Raw genomic sequence first — 27,378 nt, forward strand, 5'->3', positions numbered from 1 at the left:
TTGGTGTTTTAAAACTACAGAAGGCACAGGAAATAGCAGCTATGATGAAAGCCGCAAAATAATTCCCATTGCTCAGAAGTGAGAGGAAAAAGCAGTCACTAGCTAAAACTGTTCAGGAGTGGAGCAGGCAACTGTTCCAGTGCCCCAGCTGGCTCATGAACTTCATTAGTTGGAATTCTGGCCTCTCACTTTCAAACTGATCTGAAATTTCCTGAGAATACTCAAATCCATTTAACTATTTCAGAGCTACATAAACATGTTAATTACACACATATAGCAAACAAGGTCCCCCAATAGGGACATTGCCTCCTTTGCATGCTCTTAATCAAAAGGCCAGGTTGCAGCCCTTAATTTACCTACCTGTTATTTCAAAAGTGATTGATAGCAGAGGTGCAACACTAGCCTTCGACTTGCTCTGTGACTGACTTTCTGAAATAACAGGGAAATGCCACCATGAGTATATGAGAATGGAGGTCTTTAAAGCAGCCTTACCAAGACAGCATTCACTACAACCAACAGCAAGCTACACTGAGTTGAAGATGTTTCCCCACAGCATAATCTGGTTGGTGTATGCCCTGGCTTTTTCCAATCCTCAAATTACTCATAGTTTTCTATTCTAGGAGGGGAGAAAGAGCGAGGATGAGTAGAGCAGCAGCTCTTCTGAAAATCTGGCCCCTAATGTGGAAACAGCCCAGAGCTCCTTTTTTAAACTAAGAACCACTTCACCCCCAGTTCGAGCTCTTGAAAAACTGTTCTCATGTTTATGCATCCAAAGACTAGTTACATTTTAATCAGCTTTCAGGAGCCTGCAGAGATTACCTCCTGATGGGCTCCATGTATTCCTGTCACAGTCTGATAAGGGTAAATTTCACACCCGCCTAATCTGGCAAGACTTCACAGCCTACCAAAATCCTAATCATCATTCTGAACAGTAAGCTTCCACTGGTTTTATTGTTGCCTCTCCTTAGCTAGGAGGTTTTCACTGTTCACACTATGGCAGAGGCATCTAAACTTTGTTCAGCAGAGGCGATTTACTAAAAGCCCTTGGGCGGAGCTGATTTGCATTAGACAAAGAGGCTTGAAAGCTTCTTCTTTAATAAATACAGACGTGGGGCTGCAGAGCTCACAAGTCACACCCTACTGATCTGAGCAGTCATGCTGAAATGGATGTTGGCATTAACATTCCCCACAAACTCTACCTCTACGGCAAGTTTGAGAGTACCTTTAAACCACAGCAGGAACCTCACTAGTCCGCTATTTGGGCAGCCCTGGACAAAATGTGGTATTACCTAGGATTTGCATATTGATGTTGTTTTTCCTGAAGTATATGGCTGCTGTTTTTCCTGAAGTATACAGCTGTATTTATTTGTTTCTTAATAATGATGTGTGTTTGTATGAAATAGGTAGAGAAGAGGATAAAATTTAATTAAAAAGCTAAATGCATTTAGCTTAATTCACTGATTTCTTAATCTACAGTGTTGCATTACTATTCAGAAATAAATGTAATGTAAACTACTCAAGTGTTATTCTAAAGCATGTAGATTGCCAAATGAATTAAAGGTTTTTGTCTTCTAAGTTATTCTCTCTTTTCTTAAGAAGCTGTACAGGCTTCAACAGTGACAAAGAATAATCTCTCTTTCAGTTAGGTAAATAAACACATGAAATTATATTGGCTTGAATTCCTGAAAGCTACTTAAAAACTTGACCAAATCAAGGAAAAAAAAAAAAAATCAATTCCCTCAGAATGAAATCTAATAATATTTTTACATTTTTCTATATTGAGCTTACATGCCAGAATTGACATATTCCATCTGCATGGTAAACAGCACAAGTTTATCATCCAGATGAAGGACACACAAGAAATTTTACAGTAGATGAAAAAAACAAATCTAGGACTTCTGACCCACCTTTTCATGTTCTTTCTTATGGGAAGATATCCTGCGCAGTGTTTTTCAGCAGACACTAAGAAATAGGGATTTGTAGCTAGGAACCTATATTTGCAGCATAGAGAATGAGATCTCTGCTACAGCAACTGAGCATTTTCATCTGAATTACAAGTTAGTAGTAATTCACAAGGTAAGGAGGCACTCATGACAGAAGACAATGGCTGTGAAAGAGCTCTGGAATGCTGACATGCTCTGATTCTACACTAATTTAATTGCAATTGAATCAAATTTACCTTCTTTATCCTTGAGGGTATTTAAGTAGGAGAGGAGATTTTCATTAGCTTGCACACAGTACACCTCCCTGGTTTGAATGCCACCTCCACACAGCGCTGTCTGATTTCCTCGCCTCTTGTCCTGTTGGCTAAGGAGAGGATCGACACGGCATTCCGTCCACTCGGTGGTCCGCCAGCCATACCTGGATCAAATTTGGTTAATTGGGTCTTTAGAAATCATGAAGTCATTTTACACAGTATTAAATTATACAGGCTGAAACACCTCAGTAACCTCATTAATTTCCTTAAAGGCCTGAGCACCACAATTTCTTGCAGAGAGGGGTGCATTAAATTTCATATTTTATGTGTGTGGAAACCTTCATTGTATTGTTTAATTTTTTAAATCATTACTCTTTAGGAAGACCTTTTCTGCTCAATTTCTGAAACACACCACATACATGAATATTTTATTTGAGAGAAGAAAAACGATACACAGAGACATATAGTCCACGTTCAGATAAGTTAACTTTCAAGAATGTGACTCTCAGCATTTGTTTAGAGCTAGACAATTTATATAAAAAAAAGCCAAAATACCAAAGAAATTTGGATGCTGAGAAATATAAGAGCCAAAAAATGAGGGAAAAACCTCACAAATCCTCCATCCCCCCCAAATAACCCAAAAGCCTATTGTTATCTTTGGTAGGAGACATAAAAGTTTCTTCTGGCTATCAAGGTGAAACTTTAATTGTATTTTTTATTATGGCTACAGAAAAATTTTTGAGTAAGTTCTTTCTTTCACAGTTAAGAGGAAGATCGTTCTGCAGTACTGAAGCGTCCCTGCTGGGTACTGATGAATGATGAGAATCTGGAAGCTTCCTAATCAGTGAATACAGCAAAGAATACCTTTGACTCAGTTAAAACCTCAGGTGGGATTATGAACTGCAAGAAATGCCACAGAATTCCCTACCTAACAAGTACTTTAAGGCTAAATCATGCAAAGTGCTTCCTAATGTAGCCAGAGATAGGAAAAGATGACATTCAACTCTTAAATGAAAATATATACCACAGTCAAAGATGCTTAGCATCAAGTGACATTTCTCCAGACCCTCTTCTCAGTTTGATAAAGAAAAAGCACAGTTGGGACTTTAATATTAAATCTTGATTAGATAAGGATTAAAGAAATCTCTTTAATTGTAAAGTGCTCGCTGTCATTTCTCCTAAACTTTATTTGCTGTCACTGTCAGCCTCTCCCACTTCCCATTTGGGGCCCAGTACTGCCTTTGTTGTGCTGAACACAAGTCTCACTAAAATAGTCTGTTAGCTAACCAGATGTTTATCACCCCTTTCCTGTGTTCAACATTTGGTCTGCAAACAGACAAGAACTTCAGAAAGCAATGATTCTAGTAGGGAAAAGATTGATGACAAATCAATACAATTAATTTATTTTCATCTTGCCTGAACCTGCATATGTGCAAATATTGTCTTTTAAAAACTGAAATGAATTAAAAGAAATTATACTTATTATTAATCCTGTATTTAGAGAAGGAACTGGTTACACTACAATGGGAGCTATTTTCAGACTTTGGGCTTTCAAGAACACCAAATAAAACAAGGATAAAGAAAAAAGGTAAAGTCCCACCTATTATTCTTTAGTAATAGTTTGGTTGCTATTCTATTATCAGCCCTGTATGCTTACTTGAAATTGTTCATTTTAGTAATGAAGAACTGAAATGAACCAGCTTACGTAATGCAGGGTGCTACGCCATCTCCTTGAGAAACACATTGCTCTGCTTCTTCTAATTGTGGGCATTCGCTTTCACTGCCGACAGGGAGCTGCTTAATGGTGCGTGATCTTGTACGATTCCCTTTAGGGGTTGTCATGTCAAAGCAGGTTTTGGAGCAGGGGGTCCATTCTGACCACTCTGACACCTGGCACTCCTTTGTGATCACACAGGACTGAAATGTGATGGGCAGCTTTTCCTGTTTGCAGAAGCTGTAATAAGAGAGCATTACAGTTTTTAGCACACATCTCCACAGACAGCCACAAACTCCTACAGCAAAAGCAATGTCAATTGTAATGTGAAAGTCAGTACATATTTTTAAAGCTGGTAATTTTCAGTCCACATGTATTTGATCCCAAAAAGTCAGCCAAGAGGGCTTTTGGCGAAAATGACTCAAACCAGACAAATAAGATTTTCTGTAGTAAAAAATTACCAGTATTGCCATATCTGTGATCAAAATATTGCCATATCTGTGAATAAAATTAAAATATAAATCTTCATACATATATAGAAGTACAACAGAGGAAATACATACATTTTTCACTTATCTTTTATTTTAAGGTATACTCTTTTTTCTCTCTTGGAACTATGTTCCAAGTGAGGGAGGATCAAAAGCCAAGATAACTAAAGGTGTTTCTGCAGAGAACAAAGTACTCAGTGTCATCTTCTAATTTCCAGACCACAAATGGTTTAAAAACACAATGGCAAACATATTGAATGCTTGGTCACTAATTACTTACTTTGTTAATAGGTGGTAGGTATATTGCCACAGTGATGCCTCATGGTCTAAACAGGGAATGATCTCTGCCCTAAAGTGAGGTCTTCCCTGACACCCATAGTCTTAATTTCCTGTTCCTTATGAAGGCCATCATTTAATTTCCATTTTCCATATGATTGCTTCATTCACATATTACATAGGTTGTCAGCAAGATTTTCTCCCTCTAAATCACTCTTCATTATAATGTTCTATTCTAAGTAAAAACTAACATTTCTATTTTAAAGTTTGATTCACAATAGAAAAATGAGAAACAGAGAAGGCAAACTACAGTTAATTTGAACATAACTTTATCTCTTTGATTTTAATTACAACATAGATTTCTTTTTTTTATCATGTCTGGTTTGGAATAAAGATCTGTCTTCTGAAGCAGTTAAATAGACAGGAAAAATATTTACTGGCACTGCAAGTAGCACAATGAAATGCTCTATTCAATACCAGTCCCATAAACTATACAGCAAAGGCTTCTTTTTTTCCCTTTAGAAGAACACAGAATAGTACAGAAAAATGAATATTTACAAGTATTTCATTGCTATACAAAAATTTGGCCCTACCCACGTATCCAACATAATTTTGAAGCTTTATTTACAAAATTTTGTAATAGAACTAGGGGTACTTGATGAAACGGAGAGATTTAAAAACACAGTAAATGAAAGCATTCTATGCACAAGAAACAGACATTCTGCATCTTGCTAGTAGAAGATCCTGGCTGTGAAGACAGTGTCAGCATGTCCAAAAAGAGGTTTCCTAACCTGTGAGCTATATACGGATACTAAAATGACTAAGCAATGATAGAATAGCCATCATCCCTAAAAGATTTACCTTGGATATTGGAGAAATACAAGATGAATGGACTGCAAGAGACAGTCAGGTGTCATATTTTTGATCTTTAAATTGCATCTCCCTCTACCATTGCTGAAGACAATAAGGTGGAGACACTGCTGGTCTTGACAAACTCATAGGGGATTACTCAGCAGGAGTTTTCTAATGTTCTTATTATGTCAAAAGTAGTGGTGATTGGAAAACCATGACTCATGATAGTCAACTTTTATTTTGCTTTAGGACAGAAACTAAATCCTATTTGTGGTGAAAGGTACACAGAGTTTTTGAGAAAATTGTTCTTTAATAATGGACTTTTTCACCTACATGGATGCCCCATTTGGCATAGGACTATGGTACTGTCAAAATCCATAGATCAGTTTCTGTACCTCTGACAAAACGTATAGACCCATTTATCCCCCAAAGACAGGTTTTAATGACTGAAGAAAAGATACATTCCTTATAGTTTCTAACATGGTGTCATGGGTTAGCAAGCATAGTCCCGGACGTGATGTCCTTGCAAAGGAGGGCTTACAGTTTGCCCCATGACCTGACAGAACCTATCAGCTGACCAGTTTGAATATGGACAATTCTTTAAGCCACTTAAAGTTGTGACCACCTCTGTGATCCACACTTAAGAATAGACAAACTCCCCCCCCACCTCTCTCTCGTTTCCGGTGTTGGGACAGGTGGCTGCAGGCCCCGTGCGGGAGCCAGCGGGCCCAGCCAGGCCCTGCTTGGGCCAGGCCACGGCCATCCTGAAGCTGATGGCCTCCCTGTTCCATCCGTGGAACCCCCCCCACTGCCTTGCTGGAGGCAGCCGGAGCGGCTCGGCTCTCCCCCCTCTCCACTGTGATAAGAAAAATTCCAGCTGCAAGGCTGAGGTGAGAATAACCCTTTTATTGTCATGAAGAGCTGAAAACCTGAGGGAAGAGAGAGAGGAGATGCTTAAAGCTGAAACTCTGTTGTGAAGCTATGATATATCAGAGTACCCGTTGTAATTTCATGAAGATATGGGGGGTGGAGTGTTCAACTCGTAAGCAAAAGCACCTGCGCTGAGATAGGCAGATGCTGATGCAGCTGTAATTTCATGAGAAGTTTGGACAGGGAGAGATGGACCAGATGAGGACTTTTGCTCCAAATGGGAAAGGAGAAAACCTCAGTTCCTAGAGATGCTCCCAGAGACAGTCCTAACGATGAAGATGAGGAAGACCCTTTGCTCCCAGGGAAGGAGAAGGGCCTCTGGTTTTTGTTTCTGAACAGCTCAATCTTAAAATTGTATCCCAAAACCTTCAAGAGTGGACCCTCGAAAGCAGTTGCGGGAAAAGCTGCAAGTCGGGGGAAGGGACTCACATGTGAGCAGAGAGACTCCTCTTCCTAAATGGACTGAACAATATTTGGAAGTGGGTGGCTGTCTCGTTGTGATAATGTTTTCATAGCACGAGCAAGAAGAGACTTCTCTTTCTAAATGGACTGAACAAGGTTATTGTGGAAGTGGTAAACAGACTGAACATCTTAAGGGTTGTCTTTTTACATTGTCAGTGGGAGAAGGGAGGAAGGTGGGGGGAGGAGGAGAGTTCTGAAGGTTGTATAATTTTTTTCCTTCTTTTAGGTCTGTTAATAAACTTCTTTATATTCTTTCAAGTTTGGTGCCTGCTTTGCATTTCTCCTAATTCTTATCTCACAGAAGGTAAACAGTAATGAGTATTTTAGACCAAACCACTATACTAAATTGGTGTTTCCACCCGGTTACAAACCCAACCCGCTACACATGGGCAGTATTTGCAAATTGTTCTGTAGAACAGATGAAGTATCCTTCCCATCCAAGTTCCCATCCAAGGCGACACCTCTGAGGGCAGAGTAAACCAACCTCTTCACATGCACTGTGGCTGGGGTTGAGTATAATTGTAGACACATACTGGCAGGGAACATGCATGAAATTGCCACCACAAAGTAGTTTTGGTGATGAGGGAGGAGATCATCTAATGATGTGTAACATTCCGTGGGCTTTGCATCTGTTTCGAAGCTTATTTGGGAGAAGTGTTACATGAGAAAAGCTAACTATTTCCATATGTGGGAATAAAGAGGACCCAAACAGAATTGTACCACATTACTAACTCCATTGTTTATTATGATCCTTAACAGAAGAAGACCAATAAAGAATACCTCACTTCAAATACTTATAAAATAAATCAACTTAAAATTAAATATAAAACAAGGACATTCTTATATCCAGAATGTAAATATTACTAGGGAGAAAAACAAGAGGCAAAGTGAGTTATCTATTTATTTCCTTACTTGCTTATTAAAATCATGCACCACTTGCAGTACCAAATAAACACCACCAAGTAACTGATACTGTAAGTCACCACTACACAACCTCTTTACTGTTATGCATACTGTCATATTATTTTGTGAGAGGACAGAGATAATTACAATTAGCAAAAGAAGAGTTGCACAAGAAAATTAGCTGCTGTTTCTTCTTTTAACACTTGGTTTTCTTTGAGCAAGTTAGAGAAACAGTGAGAGCTAACTGGAAATGGCCGCTACCAAGAGTTTTCCTTCATATTGCAGACAGCAGAAGAATACGTGTTGTACTCTATGCAAGTAAGGAAGGGAAAAATCACATATTTCAAACTTTATTTTACCAGAAGAAGCAAATATTTCTCATAGTTTTCAGTGCAAGTGGCTACATATAGAAAGACTAATAATTAAACTTAGTAATACTCTATGGTATAAAAATGCTAACTCTGAAACCTAGGCCTGCCTCAGTATATGCGATATTTTAGCTGAGAAGGTTAGTCACATTTCCTTTAAATGTCTTATCCAAGAATTTGGTTCTAAATCAAAACCTGGGAACGTGTTTGTTAAACAAAATAGTTCCTTCTGTGTTTGGTACCTAATGCTACAGATTTGTTCTCCAAAAATAACTGAAAGCAAAGCTTACTTTCATGTAAAGCTCTCTGCAATTTTTGATGGATTTGTCGTGTTTAGTCATGCAAAGTTCAGGGGAATCTTCTCACAGGACAAAAGGCAAATGGGCAAGTAACACAACAGAAAATTAGACAATATTCATTTCATGATGCCACCCAACTCACTAGAAGTTCTGCATCAAACATCTCCGTGCCCTGTGAAATTTGAGTAATGTCTAAGTACACATTGAATGCAAAGTTAACCATTCAAGAAGCACAGGGATGGCACAAATAAGTCCTCACTATCAACCCATATAGTTGTGTCCAGATAACTGCTTGGAAAGTTCAAAGAAAAGCATGAGTTGTACAAAAATGCTGCTAAAAGTCAACAGAGCAGACTGGATACAAGAAGCGGCAGCATAGGGGTAACATGTAAAGTCTGCAGCTACTGGCTCTCAATCCAGTAAATATATTCAGAGGACAATGCCCTAAGTGTCTCTTTTCTAGCAGAGAAGAAGGAATTATACAAATTGAAGTAAGGCTCTGGTTTGAGAAAGTACCGTTTCAGAAAACAGTTAGCTATAGTGGGGAAATGAAGCTTAAGGTAAAGAAGCATTTAAATGACACGGTGGAAAGATAAATCAATCCCAAACAAAACAAAACATCACACGGGATGAATGGTCCTTATTGCTACTAAGTCAACACTAAACCTATTCCTGACCTCAAAGACATAGATTAGACAAAAGTAAAGAAAAAGGCAATGCGGGTTCAAAGGACAAACTACAGAACATAATTACTGCTCAACCTCTTCTGAAGATATGTGGTCAAGAATTTGTGTCTACTCACGTTCTGCAGCCTTGTTTTTTTGCTTCTACAGCAATAAATAAAAACTAAATATCACTTAAGAATTAAAGATAGGAAGGTTATGCCCAGGGATTTCCAAGCAATTTATGGGATAATTAAGGCTAAAGACATGGGGAGAACAAAGGTTGACACATCAGCCTGGAGCAAATTATGCTACAGTACCTGTGTACAAATGAGCAAGTTGTGCAGTTGAAAGAAATATCTTCCATCAAAAATAAGCTTTAAAAGGTGTGAAAAAATTAGATTAGTCAAGAAATAAAAAATTCTTTCTGAGGTATCCTAAAGATTTATTAGAGAATAAAAAATACGTTTACAATTTTAAAAAATCAGGAAAACTTGATTTTATATGCCAGTGACCTGTATGAGTATTTATAATCTCAGTCTCAAAAGTTGTCTTTTAAGCTGTGTAGAAAAGTCATGGAAGAGACCATTGGAATTTCCTCCTCTACAAATACAACTAGAAAAGAAATGGGTTTTTCTGATAAATTTTTGCAATAGATAAAGCTGTGCATACTGCAGGCATGAAGCCAAATCCATGGCAATGCATGACAGTAGGACTGCTCTCTAAATTCCTGCAAGATGAATAGAAAAAAATAAATAGGTTTCAAACTAGGCAGTAGGACTCTCTGCTGCATGAACATACTCCATACATAACTTGTACAACTAAGATTTTCTGCTTTTGCTGGTGTTTCCTCCATATCGGATTGGACTGGTAATTAGAAAGAAGAGTTAATGCGAAAAGATGAAGAGCAGCATCAGAAAGGATGAGAGGTTCTAACTATTAATCCATGCAGTCAGAAACCTGCCTTGGCAGTTGCAAATAGAGGGCAAAAATGGAAAGACAGCAAGTACTCAGCCACACTATCCCAAGATATGCTCTGGTTTTCCAGCAAACTATGGCTTACAGACTTTTGGAACACAAGCTGAATCTTTGCACTGAAGAATTTATAGTGTTTACCTCCATGAATTAATATAAATGCGTCCTAAAACCAGATAAGATTTTGGTACATATATAATCTCAGAAACAATGCATTACACAGCTTTTTACTGACCAATAACTGCAGATAGCTATTTTTGCATTAAAAGTGCTCAGTTAATTTCATTTTCTGGCTTCAGACTTTCCATAACAGTATTCACTTTCTCTGGGGCATTTTTGAGCTTAGAGACTTCTAGCAGCTCTTTCCTTGACTGTCTATTTGTTTGCTCCAAGAGTCCTCTTTCACTTAGTCTTGTTTTATTTGAACACAGTTATATCCTAGAACTACAGATCCTTTCTACTTTATGTGCAACTTTAAGATGAAAACTGGTCTGGATTTGAGGGCTGTTCAAGATCCATGCTGAGGACACTCTTAAATACCTGTACATTACTATGTCTCAACAATCTATAAGTTAATGGAAATAGAAGTCAGAAATACAAGGTATTAAGGTGACACCATTTTGAAGTTTGTGCTTTTCCTGGTACACTTCTTTTCATGCTCAAATGTAGTGGAGCAACAACGTGAGATTTGTAATTTAAATCTAAAATTGAATGGTGAAGAACATGTCCTTTACAATAAATTCAATTAATTCACTCAGTACTGATATTTAATGAGAACTGCTACTTACTGTTTTTGACCATAACATAAAGTAATTGAGCCCAGCTGACAAGGTTAATGCAAGCTAAATAATCTCTTCAATAACTTTTGTCTGCATTATTTTGCCTCTATTCCTTCACAGTTATCAACATTCATCTTTGGTTTTCCCATTATCCATGTTCAGCTTTGATTTTCATTAATGAAATTTTCACAGTTACTATTCCTTACTTTCATTCACTATACTCATTCTCACAGAATTCTGATATATTTATTTTTTCTCTAGCTGCTTTTCCATTTGATTACATACAGAGATTTCCATTATTCTGAAATGAATAACATGGCTACGGTTCAGGAGATTGATGCCAACATAAACGCTTGGCACTCAGGAGGAACAAAAGACAGGGCTTTGACTCAAAAGGACTTAAATTAAATTTTTCAATTTTTTTAAATTGAAAACTGTGATTTTTTAATCCTGGATGACTGTTTGATGTGGTAGTGGATTATGTCCACAGGGTCTTGGCTCCTGTCCCTCTAGACCTCTTTGTAGGTATACCTATAGATCTGGCCAGCTGCTCCAGTCCTGGCACAACTGACCTACCCTCGCCACTGACATCCCCATATCAGAGAGCTCAGCATGGCCAGAGTTATGAACAGACACTCAACAGACATCTATATTGTCAGACACCACACACAAAATCTAGGGGAAAATGGCTTTCTTCCTCCTCTTGACTCTCTCATACTAAATAGTGTCACAGTGATTAGAAGCCACATGCCCCTTAAGATCAGGAAGAGCTGTGGAGTCAGAATCTGTTCTATGTGCAGGGGATTTCAACCCCAGCACCTTTTGGGAAGGAACTTCATTATTCTTTTTGCAGTTCTGCTTGCATTCTCCAAAGAAAAACCCCAACAACATAATCCAAGTATGTTTTGAACAAACAAGACTGACTGAATGAATGAATGAATTAAAATCTTTAGAGGAGTGAAGAAGATGCAACCAAAAACTAGGCTATCTGCCTGGAAAAAACACATACTGAATATTGTAAGAGGAGGTTCAGTAATTCAGCAGAAAAAGGGAGCTGCTTCTGAAGGTTTCAGATCAAAGGACAATCAGCATGCTAAGGAAATCCAAAGTCCTTTAACAGGTTTGGAAAAAGCTTCATCTAAACACTAAGGAAGAAGTGGAAGGACTACCTGGCAGATAAAAAAAAAGAAAAGCCCACAGTGGGCTCCCTCAGAGCAGAATAATTTAACCATTTCCTAACCTCAAATTCCTGCACACTATCAGGCATCTCCCACAATAAGCTACATCATCACAAACCATGAGATTTTCTCTTGAATTCTTGCTGATCACATGAGACATTACTTCATTGAATACCATTAGAAAAATGGTCGCCAACCTTTACCACCAGCCACAACATGAGACTATTGACACACAAGCTCATTTGACCAAACAAACTCATCCGCAGGAAGACTTGGAACAATAACAAATTACTTGCAGAACACCAAAACTATATGTTAGTTTAGCACTCGAAAACCAAAATTACGCACATACGCAAATACATGGAAGCAGGCTTGTAAAGACTGCCATTTTTGACTGAAGGACAAACTAAAACTAGAGGAAGCTTTTGGAAAAGAATCAGAAAGTAAATTTGTGTTTGAAAACAGTGATTGTAAATCCCACTAAAACAAGCCACATGGCTGGGCAGCATCCTTGCAAGACAACCTACAGGCATGCATGAACATTGGCCCAACTCCCAAAGAATCCTTATAAGACAAAGAAAAATAATTTAAAGAAGGAGTTTAATACAAGCATATTTTACTTTTCCCAGTAGAAAGAGTATCAGCATTTGGCTTAGAATTTTCTTAAGTCTCCCTAAATTGTTACAAGGCTAGAGACTGTAAGGAACAGTTTCCAAAGACCACATCTGCTTCTCATAACTGTAGCCTTACAGTAAAGGAAGGGGTAAAACCTGTACCACACCACTCATTAGCATCACATCCTAGAAAAGATCAGGCTTAAACTGCTGGGGAATCTGATGACCCATGGGCAGACCCACAGCCTAGATGCTCACACCCTTAACAGAACTACCTCACAGAAATAATCTAGTTCGGTCAGAAGGTCAAATCAACCTTTGAAATATAAGGACCCATGTGTGCAGTTTTCTATGGCAACTTTGAATGATCGTGGGCAGGAAGCCTGAGGAAACACAGCAGTATTCATGCTGAATACTAATCCTTTGTGCTATCTGGAGTTAAATCCAGATCTTAATATTGCATGAGGAGGGTCTTCTCCTTGCTCTATATTTGACCACCATGGAACCTTAAAAGATACTCAGTATGAAAGAGGGATTTTGGAGTTATAGGTACAAGAACCAAGCACAATGCTGTGATGTGTTGCAGCAAGCTATTTATTTTCCATGTAGTATTCTCCTCAGCGTTCATACAGCTTGTTGGATGTGTTAACCTCTGAAGCAAAATAATCAAATTAACTCTATGCCATTCTTGGACCACAGATATAGCTGGATTTTGAGAGAGACTGTGATAAAGTATTTGGCCTAAATAAAAAAGGGGGGTTTTCTCATAAATAAAATCAAATTTTTTAAAAAAATATTTAATGTGCAGGTACATTAAATAGACAGCAGGAATAGCAGTTAAATGATTTAAATCCAGAGCTTATATAACCCCCACAATCTACTCTGAAGACATAAAATGCCATTTGTAAAGTCTAGTAATCCTTGAGAGATCCAGTTTATGGTTGGTACACACTTGTTTCTTTAAGAAAGTCAGTGAAAATACAGTGCCTGTACTTTTTCCTAGTAGAAAATGACATAGTCCTTATTCATTTTCTATACAGCTGCACTGTTTAGTATTGGTCATCTTGTACATTGTTCTGAGGAACTGTTAGTACCTCCTGGTATAATGGGCCATTATAATCACACAAACAATGAGGCCACTTCTATTCAATTACAATTTAAATACTGTCACCTGTTTTTCACAAGACTACTTTCCCATGATCCTTTCACAAGTTTAATTGATTCTGCCAAACAATTTTGAAATAAACAAAACCACTCAGGCTTTCTACACCACAGGAGAAGAAAGAGATTACCTAAACTACCATGTCAAGAGAAAATACATCAGCTAGTACAGGCAAAGCAACAAGACATGCTACTGTACCCAAACAAATGTCAACAACAACAGCTGCTGTGGGGCTGTTCCAGATACCATGAGTGTCTGAGTGCCTGAGGAGACAAGAAAGCATGAACCTTCAGTGAGAGTGCTATCTTTCACAGTCCAGTGATACAATGACATGCGCGCACATCTCATGCTACAGATAATTTTAAAATTGGCAGAGCAGATTATTTGGCAAGAATCTACAGGGATGACTTATCAAAGCTTTAGGGAGGAATTTCCCTTTGTCAGTGGGAATTTTCATTACATAGCATTAGTCAGCATTTACTTTGACTGAAATAACAGCTAGATTCACAGGGTTATCAGCAATGAAAAAATAAAATGCCAAACTTTGTGAACAAAAACATGCAATATTAATGTTAAGATATAAAGAAATATATTACTGAAAATTATATTGCTACTATTATTTGTGTTTCAGGCATTAGTTTAGATCTGTTCCCTGTACTGATGCTTAGATTTGGCAGTATCACTGGCTTCATCGCAGTCTCCAGCATTTGGAACAAAGTGGTCAGTATTAGGAGGTGAGCCACAGTTTCAGTGAGACTGCTGAAAGTTAGCTCTGAAGTAGCCAACCCCACTGTTCTGGGGAGTTGTGACTTCCCATCCTGTGCATCTCCACCCTGAGGGACAAGATGTCCCAGGAGGATGCTCACTTCACATGATCCCAGACCATAGCTTTATAAAGCTGATTGAGAAAACAAGGGCATACTCTAAATCCCCAATATATGCTTAGCAGTTTTATAAAAAAACCAAACAAAACCAAACCACAAAATAAATCTAAAAAAGTAATACATTCTAGTTTGTTCCCTATGGGATTCTTTACAGATTATGATATAATACAATATAGGATATCCAAAATTTAGAAAAATACTGCTTGATTATTATTTATTTATTTTGTCATATTGAGGTCAATTAACATTATCTGACAATGAGGCAGAAAAGATGCATAAAAGTACAGTGTAGGAGAATCTTCATTAAAGATCTCAGTGGCTAATTCAATTTACCACTGTGCCACATAATCTCTTACTAGACTGAAGCTAAAAATTCAACACTGCATTCATTCATAGAATTCATTTATTCATTCATAGGATTTATGGCCACAAGAGATTATCAGAATATGGAGTAGAATCCTCATTACATTATAGCCTATTATATTTTGCTAAGGAGGACAATACATGTATATGAATAAAAACTATACACTAGAAAGGCATCCAATCTTGATGCTTTGCACAGAAATATATGAATGTCATACATCTAGATGACAGAACAGCTGTTCACTGTATGAAAGGAGTTAAAATATGGTGTGAAAAAAGAAATTGTTCATTGCTATTTCAATTATTCAGCATGGTGAGTATGTCTCCATCTTAAATCTGGATTTGGGCATGGTGTGTCAAATGTGTAGCAATACTGACAAGACACTGTCAAAACAGCAGCCTCGGTAAGATGATGGAGCAGGTACTTAGAATAGAAAGGAACACCCATTGAATAATATTATGCATATCCACAGAAATTATTGTCTCCACCAAAATCACATTAAAAAACTACAGGGTGCTTCTACTTTCAAATTCGTGGAAATTCTAAAGGCGCAGTGGAAAATTATAGGAAAGCAATATGTTTGCATCCTGTTTCTCTAGTAATAGCTTACATTTTTATTATCCCAATGCACCTGAAAATTAACCCTGTAGTTTTTAGTTATCAAGAGGTTTTTCATCCAAGATTACTTTCTTCTTCTCTGTTCTCCATTTGTTAACAGAATGTGCTCTAAATAATTCCAAATTAATGAATCAAGATGACTGCATATAGCTCATTATCCAAATTTATGATATTTACAGGTGCTCTGTAAGTGAACCACTTATGGCTTCTAAATCCTCATAGTATGGTGAGCTTGGAGGCTTCCCCTAAAACACAGCAGTAGAGCTGCCTTTGCAGTAACATAGAAAGCCGGTGCAGACATAAATGCTTTCATTTGGTCCTCAGTGAACAAACAAAAGGTTGCTTATGCTCCTTCATCTCTACAACCCATCCTCTCTGCATTGCTATTCCCTCACCTTTCTGCAGCCCATCTCCTTGAAGCTACTGCACCTTAATCACTGCCACCTTCACGCACACCCCCCTTTCTTCCTGTTGCCTCATGGAGGGGCTCAGAGAAGTACAGACAATCTCTTAAGATTTTTTCTAAGCAGGAGATACATTACAGGGGCCAACAAATTGGACTGCTGTATTGTATGTCTGAATCTTTTTTCTGTTTGCTGTCTGACAGCATATACCTCTGGGTGACTTGTCTGCTTTCCAAATCAGTGGCATAAATAAAGCAAGAGGCTTATGCTGGTTTGGCTTGTTTTTTTTTTTTTTTTTATTTTTCCTCCTTCACACAGTTTATAATTTATAAGAGTGAAAATCCATAAAGTGAATGCAGACATTTGTTTTATGATTTGGAAGGGGAGCATTGGGTTAAGAGGTTTCAGGACCTGGAAAGGAAAACAAAGCTAAAATGCCATTCTAGAGAAGGAGATTATCTCTCCTTGTTTTTCCTGCCAATATCTTGAGTATTACTCACTCATCAGTCTAAATACTCAATTGGCCATTCCCAATTTCCTTAGTTTCTGGCTATTCAGCTTAACACCTGTGGCCAGTAGTGAATATTGTGACTCTGCTTTAAGCAGATACAGGTCTTTGTAAAGAAAGATGAAAAATGAAGCATTACATATGCCCAACATCAGCAAGACAATTCAGTAATTTTGGTCTTACTGTTATCCCTCGTGTCTCAGTTATAGTATTGGAATAAATAAAAGCTCAGATTCTCCAAAACTTGAAATTTTCAATGAGATCATTATGAAAACTTCCAAACGAGTTACATTTGTTACAAGATGTGGATATAGTTTTCTAGATATTTCATGAATGAGCAGAATCAGTGAGGAAGATTAAAATAATTAAAAAATAATTACTTTCTCAGATGAACAGAGGTGAAACAAATCAAAGATGACCACATGATCAAATGCATTGAGGCTAAGAGAATCTGCTAAATAATTGTTTGGCATGTCTTAAATTTTGGATTATTTTCTGCCCCATCATTTTGTTCCACGATTGTAATTACATATAGTTATATTTCAATAAAGAAATAAAAGCTCTAAACATTTATGAAATTTTACTATTTGTCGCGACGGAGGGAAAGCCCGGACGCTCAATATGAGTGGATCAGCAGGATTCCCCTTATTAATCATACTAAAGTTTCTTATATACTATCAATAATAGGCTTATGAATATTCGTTATTCATACAGGAGAACTGCCTCAATATTTCCCCCGATAACTATTTTTTTTTAAATTCCCACTTCAGGTCATTTAGGTCACCAATCATGTTCAGCTTCACATACAGGTCTCTTCCACAGTGGTGCTGCCAAGAGAATAATAACCAGTTATGGGGACTGCAACAGAGCTGGTGGGGATTCTTTCCTAGTGGTCCCCTCCATTTTTCCCCCCATTCAGAAGTGTTTTGGTCCCAGACTAAGCAAGATAACAAGCCATATCCAAATGATGCAGAAAAAGAAAGGAAATAGTGAAGAAATTCCTGGGATTTCTTTTTAAGAGGCAGTTATATCCTTGAAGAACTGCTTTAACTACAGCCCCCTTTCCAGCCATTTGAGCTAAGTGATTCTTAGCAGTGACAGGCTGTCCCCACACTTATGGACCAGCAGCTTCAGGGGAACATGATTTTCTTTGTCACTGGATTTCAAAATCTTTGTTGAAGTGCAGAAATATACAGGTCAAGAAGATACTCTAGTTCTGTTCCATGTTCTTACAGTTATAAATGTCTGTACTCAAGTCCTTCCAAATTTCCCAGTCTAGTGGGTTCCCAAGAAAGCATTACAGTGAAAAGGTTGTATGAATTAAAAACAGTTAAAAAAAATAATAAAAATAATTTTAAAAAAGCCTTTCTTAGACTTGTACAAACCAGCCAAACATTTTTGCTAAACTTTCCCACAAAAGTCTGCTCAGGAAGAAAATTATGACAAAATGTTTGCGACACAACAGTCACCGAGTCTATATTACAACAGAAAATTATAGACTTAACATAAGGTATAATCATCATGACTTGTAGTAGGGAAAACATATTTGCAACTCAAAATGAACTTTTACATACATTTTATGTTTCTCTGCATTGCCAGTTTGTTGTCTAACAGCTCTCTTTGGCAAACCCCAGTCTCACCAAGAGGAAATATTTCAGAGGATCAATATTGTTCTCTCCACTAACAGCAGCACTGTCCAGATTTTGTTAGCTATCCAGAGAAGTAATTTTATAAGCCATTTTTAATTACTGAATTTGGTTTTTTCTTCAACATTCTTATTTTTCAAATATTTTCAGTGCACCAGAATTTCAGACTAAGGGGAACATAAAGCAAACACAGGCCATGTAACACATACATTATTGCAGAACGAGCAATACAAAATCCAATATTTCATCCTTCACGGGAGACTATCTATTGTTCACTCAGCAATAAAGTGTATAAATTAAACTTTGATTTTCTTGTTTCACTTCTCTTTACCATGCCCGGTGTGTTGATGTGTCAAGAGAATTTTGCCTTTTTGAAGTTTTGCTGACAGCGTTACAGAACCATTTTCTCTGGAGCACCCTTCTGAAAGTAGTTCTTTTTTAAAACCCTTTTTATAATATATCAATTTTGCTATCTCTGCAAAAAATATTACTCGCCTGAGGGTTTTTATTCTTCTTTCAGTCATGCTGCCAGGGGGCTGATTGTTTCTGATTGCTAAAGTCAAAATTCACTGAAAATGGACTATTTAAGCTGAAGAGCATTTCACATGAGAATGGCAGGTTTTCCAGTCACCTTACTTGTCTATATTATTTAGCAACACAGTTACTATGTGATAGAGATTATAAAATCATTTGAGCTGGCTGCATTGACACCCTGGGCAGAAAAATAATTCTATTGTTTCAGATTCTGGAATGGCAGTCATAGAATAAAGCATTTGATTGCTTAGTGAAGGGTGCAGCATTAATGATGCAAATGGATATACAGGTGACATACATAGGTCTCTGAAAGCTAAGTTATCAGCACCAGGATGTCTCATATGAGTCATTTCACCAAATTTTATTGTTTATACTATGCAACCGGAAAAAAAAATTCTATATTAAAATTGTTGTGAAGACTACTAGGAATCCTTTGTGCAATTAAACCATAAAGTCGTATCCATTAGACATAAAAATGCCCACTGAATCATTTGTATAACTTTCTCCTCTCTGAAGAATTGATCCTCCATCGTATTATCTATTGTTTCACTGCCTCAGGCAAGAGGGTTTCATTCATTTCCCTGCACCAGCCTGAAATGTGCACAATACACTGAGGTATCTGGACTTAAGACAGCGTAGGTGATCTAAGTGAATTCGAGAGTGAGTGTAAAGATGATGAGTAAAGTATGCCACTGACTTCCAAATACACTTTTACTTTCTTTTACCATTTATCAGAGCTTTGGCACAACTGTGTCACTCCTCCCTTTTTTTTTTCTCAATAATTTTCTTAACCTTTCAAAAACTTAGGGACTTTTGAAAAGAGTGGCTGGCTGCTATCTGATAGCAACTGATGTATAATAAATTATTCCTTGTATTTAAAGTGTAATGATGTTCCTGGGCTAGGCACAGTGTGTGCTGTGTGATGTGAGGCTGGAAAAGGAAGGAGTAAAGGCAATTTGTTCTGTACCAAAAATGAGACTGTGCTGCAGCCAACACCTGGGACTTCCCGAGCATGCTGATTTCGAGATTTCTCATGCAGACATTCATCCAAGTGTGGATCAAAATCTTAAAGAACTGAAGAAAAACAGACCTAGAAGAGACTGCAAAAAGACTATGCAGTCAGCCCTTCTTCCCTAACCAAGAGCTGCTCAGGTGCATCACTGACACATGCATTTTTCTAGACTTTTCTTATTAACATTCAAAGATAGAGGTGCCACACATAGCCCAGACAGTTTTTTCCAGAGTCTCACTATTCCCAGTATTGAGAAGCCTAGTACTGAGAAGCCTAGCCTCATTCAGCACTGTTGTGATTTGCCCATTACTGCTTTTCCAATACATCCATAATTTAGAGAGAGAATAGATTGTTCCAGTCTTCCTTGTGGATGGGTTGTTACATATTCATATGCACTTCACATATTCACCCATATGTACCTCCTTCAACCAAACAACCCAAACCTTTCAGTTCTTCCCTTAAGCCAGGGAACTTACCATTTTCCTGTTTTACTGCTGGATCACCTCTTTAAAGGAATTATACTCAAAAAATATTTTCTACACTTGAAAAAAACTACATTATTTGGTTTCTGATGGAAAAGGTGGAAGCGATTACATGTTCTGGGATGGAATGCTTAACTGGCATAACAAAAACTCTAAAGTAAAATACCTTGAGAAAAGTTCCTATACACTAACATAGCAGCATGGTTGTCAGCCTCATTCAGCAAGATATCTTAGTCATTTCACAGTTGAAGTAAAATTGATTAATCAGGCATTGAACAAGAGGGAAGGAAATAGAATCACATCAAAGACAGGAAGACTAGACCGAAAGATTTTTGAGTTGAATAAAAACATTCTGGGGGGTAGGAAAGAAATACATGAACTAGCAAGAGAATGCCAGATAAAACAAACCAAAGATAACATGGTTTTAGAAATGCATCCAGAAGCCTGTAGAAAGAATTATCATAACATCCGTGACTGACAGAACTTTTAAAAAGTAAAATAATAAATAAAGAAATAAAAATAAATATCAGAAAAAAACCCCTGGGCAGACAGCATAAAGGTGCAGATGAGAAAGAAACAGAGACGGTACATGGAATAAACAAAGAGGCTTTACATTTTCCCCGTCAGAAATTTTGCCACAGTAATCAAGAAGGACAAACTCTATTTCATGCTCATCTATTTCAAAGAAATATCCTGGAATGAGTAGATGCTGCCTTCCCATGCAGCATCTTTCTCTCTTGTTTTATACTTTTACTATAAGTCTGACCCAGTCCAGTTTCCTGTTAGGCTTTGTGTCCAGAGCCTTAAAAGCAGTCATCACATCTTTCAAAAATGCATAACCTGCTAGAGAGGAAACGCCTGCTTGAACCCACATAAAAAGAGCAGGCATTTGACAAATATCTTCAAGCTTTTGGGGGAAATCTATTTAAACAAACAGAGGCTAAGGATTAACACAGTTTAACAGTGCACCTTTATGTATGATCACCAGCCCAGTTTGCATATTTCATGTCACGGAAAACGCTTGATCTTGATGATGGATGTTCAAGTGGAAATAGCATGAGCCCCATTTTGAGATTTGGGCTTGTGTAAAAGAATCCATTTATGCATGTTTTACTTTAAGCAGACAAAAATTAAAATATGCAAATTCATAAATAGTGATTACCTCAGAGCAGCAGTTTTCCCATTTCTGTGAGTACATGTGACCTGCCTTGTTTGATAGCCGATTTGTATGTCCCAATATTTGTTCTCCTGTCTATTCTGTCTGTTGCGGTTCCTCTTCTTCTTAATTAACTCGCGAGCCTCAGGATCTCGAACTGCCTTTTCTCTGTCCTTTTCCTTGTCTTTGTTCTTCCCTCGTTTCCTTGCTTGCCTTATTTGTCTTGAATGGGGCACCGAGCATGCACTCCACGGTCCCACGTTTAGGCTGTACAGGCTTTCTTCAACAGTGCATGGGCTGGACTGGCAGATCTGGAACTCAGTGAGGTTGGGGCAAGCTGACCCACCGAACTGCGGCGGAGCCACCACGTGCCGAGTTCGATGCTGAAGCCCATTGCCGCAGGTCTTTGAGCACTCGGACCAGGGCGAGAATTCGGCCACGATGCAGTCCTGCCGGCATGGGATGAGGCATGCCTGCTCCTGCCGTGGCTTTGGCTCAAAGTACTCACAGATGACATCCTCAGCTGGAACCCCATTGGACTTCTGTATACAGATGATGTCCCTTGTCTGGATCCCTTCCTCCCCTCTGAGGCACTCCAGGGGCTTCTCGTGGCTGCGGGAGAGGACAGGCCGGCACTGGTTCCAGCTGCCGATCTGCCAGTCGTACAGCTCCTTGTGCCAGTCGCAGACCCGGAAACAGCTCTGCTGGTTGTCCGGCCGCTCTGGCTGCCTGCAGTTCGTGGGCAGCGTGGTCCAACCCTCCACGTGGGCACACCACACCGCTCGCGTCTGGATGCCTCCTGGACCGCATTCATCTCCCATGCATCTCCCCCATGGACCTGGAAAACAAGAGAAGATGCTAATATTGCACACTTAATTTATTTCTCTGCCATATTGCAAAAGCAAGCTCACAGCATTTCCTGTATGTCTAAGAATTTCATCCTAGGAGAAAGTTAAACTTAGAAAACACAAGCATGGGATTACTCTTCATCTACTTTTTTTATGATTACAGATACACTTCACTTTTTTTCCCAGACAAACTGAAAATTTAATATTGATTAATTATTAATATTGAATAACTCCCGAACATACACATGAATTAATCACATTAGAGAACTATGAACTAAGCTATCACATTCAGAACTTATTTTTTGCTGCCAATGTAGGAGCCAAAGCTCTTCCCTTGAAGGCATGAATTTGATCTCTCTCATCCACTTGAATAACCTCTCCTGGACTGTTTAATTTTTTTCTTCACATTTCTACTGCCCTACAGTTTGTACCTTGATACCAATTAATATTATGTTCTCTTACTTCCGTATTGCATACAAAAATGAGAACAAATAAACAATACATTTTGAAAAATAGTGGTGATTTCAAGTAGGCCAATTCTAGTCTTTCCTTTATTATAACTAAAATAAAAATTAAAATCCAGTTTAAAAATGGTTGTTCCACACAATATGTGATATTAAAGCTCTTGAAGACAGAGACATACCAGCTGCTAACTCTCCAAAGAACAGAAGCTATTGAATCAGAGAATCATAGAATACTGGGTTGGAAGGGACCTCAAGGATCATCTGATCCAAACTTTCCTGGCAAAAGCACAGTCTAGACAAGATGGCTCAGCAGCCTGTCCAACTGGATCTTAACAGTGTCCAATGTTGAAGAATCTACTACTTCCCTGGGGAAATTATTCCGATTTCTGATTATTCTCTTTGTAAAAGTTTCCTCTTGTGTCCAATCAGAATGTCCCCAGGAGTAACTAACACCTAAGAGTAACTTGCTCCTATCATTGTCTTAAATAGCCAAGGTCTATGGTAAATATTTGACATGCAACATGTTGTTATAATAAATGTCAACAAAAATAAATAAAAGTCTATATCTTTGAAAGATGATGTAGTTGCTTTTTCCATTATCAAAAACTGTAACATTCACCCAATTCAACTTATGAAATCCACAAATCAGAGGTTAAAAAATCCTATATTTGTCAGGTTTTTTAAGCTCTCCCCTCATACACACTGTGAATTGACTTACTACATAAGAGCAAAAGAACAGGCAATTCAGAAGAAAACCCTGAAAACCCTGCAACTATTTATCAAGGAAAATCTGTCTATTTGCAGACACTTGATAACACAGAAGAGATTTTCTCCGACTAAGGAGTGCTCTGTCCTATGAAGAAATTGGGGCCACGTAATCCTCATTCACCTGAATGACCCCCGTACAAGACTATTTGTGTGAGTAAAGCTGTTGAAGAAGCCAGGTTGAGCCTTTGCTATTTTCAAAGCCAGTTAACAGCATAATTTTGGTACTGCACAGGAATAAGTGAAATGAAGTATGGCAGCTACAAATTATTTACAACATCTTCTTATTGAATGATTGGAAGGAATACGTGGCCACATCTTATTACTGATTCTCACGAGCTTTAAAACTTTCACTGGCTTCAACACAATTTTCATCTGTTCATCCAACATTAACTTCAGTACCAGTTTGGGAATGAGCTGCTGATAGGCTATACATTCAGCCTCTGCTCCTCATTTTCTCTTTTTTTAAGTGAACACTGTGGCTGAACAGTTCAGTTGTAGCTCTAAAACCCTGAGAATGAATACTAAATAGGAATACCATCTGGCAGATTCAGCCCATGGAAACTCCCTCATATTTTTTTGCAAATAAATTTTGAATTATAGTTTCCCATATCTATCTAGCTAACTAGAAAAATGAATGTATATTATATAATATAAATACATTTCAATTTCCATTTCAGCAAGACTGTACTACTTTATCTCTAACCAGCCTTCCATAAGTGACATAATCATGGTTGTATTTAATTTGGGTGTATTTACACTGAGTTGAGAGATACCATTTGCTCATAACACCACTTTGAACACCTACCATTTTTTAAAAATAAAGACTACAGAAAATCTCTGACTAGAGCAGAGATACAAAAACAATCATGATTGAAATAAAGCTAAATTTTTCATCTTGCAAACTACAAATTTATACCTTACCATGTCACTACACCTTCATTTATGTGTTCAGTGAAGAAATCCCTCTTTTTAAAGATCAGGTCTTTTCTATACCCCAGATAAAAATTTTGTCCACTTGGGATTGTATCACATCTCCATTCATCAATAATCAAAAAATTACATTATACCTAAAAATCGTGCTTGTCACCAAAGGATCTTCAATCCAATTCTAAGGCAGTTTTACAGTATTGAAAATGCTAAAAATCTCAGCCTTGACACAATAAATACTGCCTTTGAAAATGTAAATATGAACAAAAACTCTGTTATGTGACTGTGGTAGCTGGGCAAAAATTAGCTTTTTCATTACATTATAAATATGTCATTTTTAGAACTGAATACAAAACAGTGATGAGATGCACAGATAGACTCATGTAGTAAATTGCATTATTTTGCTTGTCCTGTGAAATACTAAGACATTTTATAAAATCATTACAGGTGAGTGCCAACAAACCATGCTTACACGACCCTTTGAGCAGACTACTGCTCCATAATTCTATGCTCATGTGCATGTTGACATAGAGTTCTTAGTGATGTATCTGACCCTCCCTCTTAGCTACATTAGGCTGATTTTTAAGTTTAGAGACAAAATAACCCACTTAGAGAGCAAGTACACTAAAAGCTTAAATTTTCATTCCACTGTACACTTTTTTATATGACTATAACAGGGTCTAAAAGGGAACCACAGCTTTGGGGCAAGGATCTGTTTAGGCTTTGTACTAAGTGAGCTTCTTCAAAAAACTAAAGTGCTTCCGCATTCGACTAAACCAAATCTGCCTCTCACAGAAAGTTAAAATTTGTGGAAGGGGGCAGGTGTTAAAGAAAAAAAAGGTGAAAGCAAAAGCAGAAAACAAAGCAAATAATAATTTGCATAATTCTTCCCTGCCCTCTAAGCCTCTGTGCATCCCTGTAATACAGTGACTTTAAATGGCAGAAAATTGTCCTGTGCTTTCCAGCCTCCAGAAATCCCTCTGGCCCTGCAGTCCTGGCCACTTACTCCCTGACCCTCCCTCCTCTAACTCAAATGTTTTCTCTTTTCTATGCTCAGGATCACAGGATATTCTTAGTTGGAAGGGACCCACAAGGATTGTCAAGTCCAACTCTTCAGTGAATGGTCTGTCTGGGGATCAAGACTCCAACCTTGCTGTTATCAGCACCATGCTCTAACCAAGCATGTTTGCTTGTTTGTGTTGCTTTTAACCTGGAAAGCTTTAATCACAAACCAAAAGAACTTTTTTTCATGTGTATGTGATAGAATCAGGGATGAATGTTTGTTTTTTAATGCATGCTTTAATACGTACAGGAATGAAAAACCAACTGATACCATTCTTCACAACTAGCTACATTTCCCTTTGGGGTTATGGAATATACAGAAAAATAAAAACATAAAGGGAAAAGACCCCAACCCTAACACTTTCATACTTGGTGTTCATTAAAACAAGAGTATCAAGCAAATTCCCAATGAATTAACTTCAAAACACCTATGAATATCTGAGCAATTTCAAGAGCTTAATTAATTAATCTTATTTAAGGTGAAGAAGACGAATTGACATTTTGTTCCTTTCTTTAGTTTTTAAAGAATAAAATAATATATAATTTTATGTATTTCTAGCTGTATTAACGGAAACTTGCTTTGACCAAGATTATTCCAAGAAATACCAATTTTTTTAAATTTTGAAAACAATTTCTGCCATCCACATTAACCAATATTCCTGTTATTTTTCAGTTGCACACTTTGAAGTCTTCACTTATGTTACCCACATTTCCCTGTACCCCCAAGTCACTGTAGTTAGCCTCAAGCTGAGGAAGGTTGTTGCTAAACGTTTGTATGTGTATGTCACAAAAGAGAGAGAGATGTTCTCTCTGATTTTCCTTACAACCACCTGTTGCTCTCTCCCAGTTATCAAGAGCCCACAATAACTCACTTGTAACTTAAGTGGCCCCAATCACGTTGCAAGCTTCAAGGTGAGACATGGTTGTCTTTTGAAATTAATCACAGGAAAACAGGAAAATAAATGTCTCTGAACTGAGTAAAAGGGCTTTGTGGCTTTTTCCAAAAAAGCAAAGAAATGAATCCTAAAGTATTGCTAATCCACTGCAAAGTTTTGAATGATCCTCAGAAGTATGAGAAAATCACATACAGGTTACCTGCAACATGTTTTTTATGTTATATCATTATTAGGGGTACTACATTTACCACTGTATTTGTAAATATGACATTTTGAGATAAAATTAACTTCACAGAAACTAATGCAGCATACATATGCAACTCAGAATGAAAGAGCAGCAGAACACAGTGTAGGGTCTCACCCATCATCACTTAAAGGCTGCAGGAGGTGGGAGGTGGCTGCCCTTTCAGAAATCTTCAGCTGATAAGCACTAGTAACAACAAGAATGTCTTTAGGAAACCTGTCAAGCTTAATCAAGGCTTTATACAATATTTTAATTTGGTCTTTATGAATATTCTTTAGGTTCTCTCTTTCCCACTGAAGCAGGTTTCACACAGACATTCTGCAGTCCCTGCTGTGTGCTGATCCAGACATGCCTTGCCAATGGGATGTATGTGCACTCAAACCATTTCACACTGGGGAAAAAAGGCTACTGCTGTGAATGCAAAATAGCTTTTCTTTGGATTTGTTCTAAACATACTTAGATGAACAAATCATAGTTTGCCTGTAGAGTGCTGAACTTGTTCCATGAAAATACTATCGTTTATCCACTCTTTATTTAATCGGTGTTTTACAAATGGCAGCTACAGAAATAAATAGGAAGTTTGCTTCTTTTTGTCCTGGGAGTTGTCACTGAAGTCTTAGCGAGTATAAAATGTCATTTGTAATTCTTTGTTTTCTAAAGAGATTACTTTAAAATACAATATTAAGATTCCCTCTAAGCTTC

The 27,378-nt window shown here is 37.7% G+C and overlaps 1 protein-coding gene across 7 annotated transcripts in view; it reads right to left on the reverse strand.

Annotated features, from left to right (window-relative positions):
- Positions 1 to 27,378, reverse strand: part of LOC138106386 (thrombospondin type-1 domain-containing protein 7A-like) — a 285,545-nt gene that overhangs the window by 103,802 nt on the left and 154,365 nt on the right. For 6 of the 7 annotated variants that reach the window (XM_069006913.1, XM_069006912.1, XM_069006916.1 and 3 more), the window contains 4 exons: positions 21,474 to 22,305; positions 3,903 to 4,151; positions 2,180 to 2,361; positions 361 to 429 (listed from right to left, as the gene is read on the reverse strand). In XM_069006913.1, coding sequence (XP_068863014.1) covers positions 361 to 429; positions 2,180 to 2,361; positions 3,903 to 4,151; positions 21,474 to 22,305 — 1,332 coding nt within the window. The remainder of the gene's footprint in view (positions 1 to 360; positions 430 to 2,179; positions 2,362 to 3,902; positions 4,152 to 21,473; positions 22,306 to 27,378) is intronic. The other variant, XM_069006915.1, reaches the window with a different exon arrangement.

The sequence above is a fragment of the Aphelocoma coerulescens genome, chromosome 2, assembly GCF_041296385.1.
Source record: "Aphelocoma coerulescens isolate FSJ_1873_10779 chromosome 2, UR_Acoe_1.0, whole genome shotgun sequence".
NCBI lineage: Eukaryota > Metazoa > Chordata > Aves > Passeriformes > Corvidae > Aphelocoma > Aphelocoma coerulescens.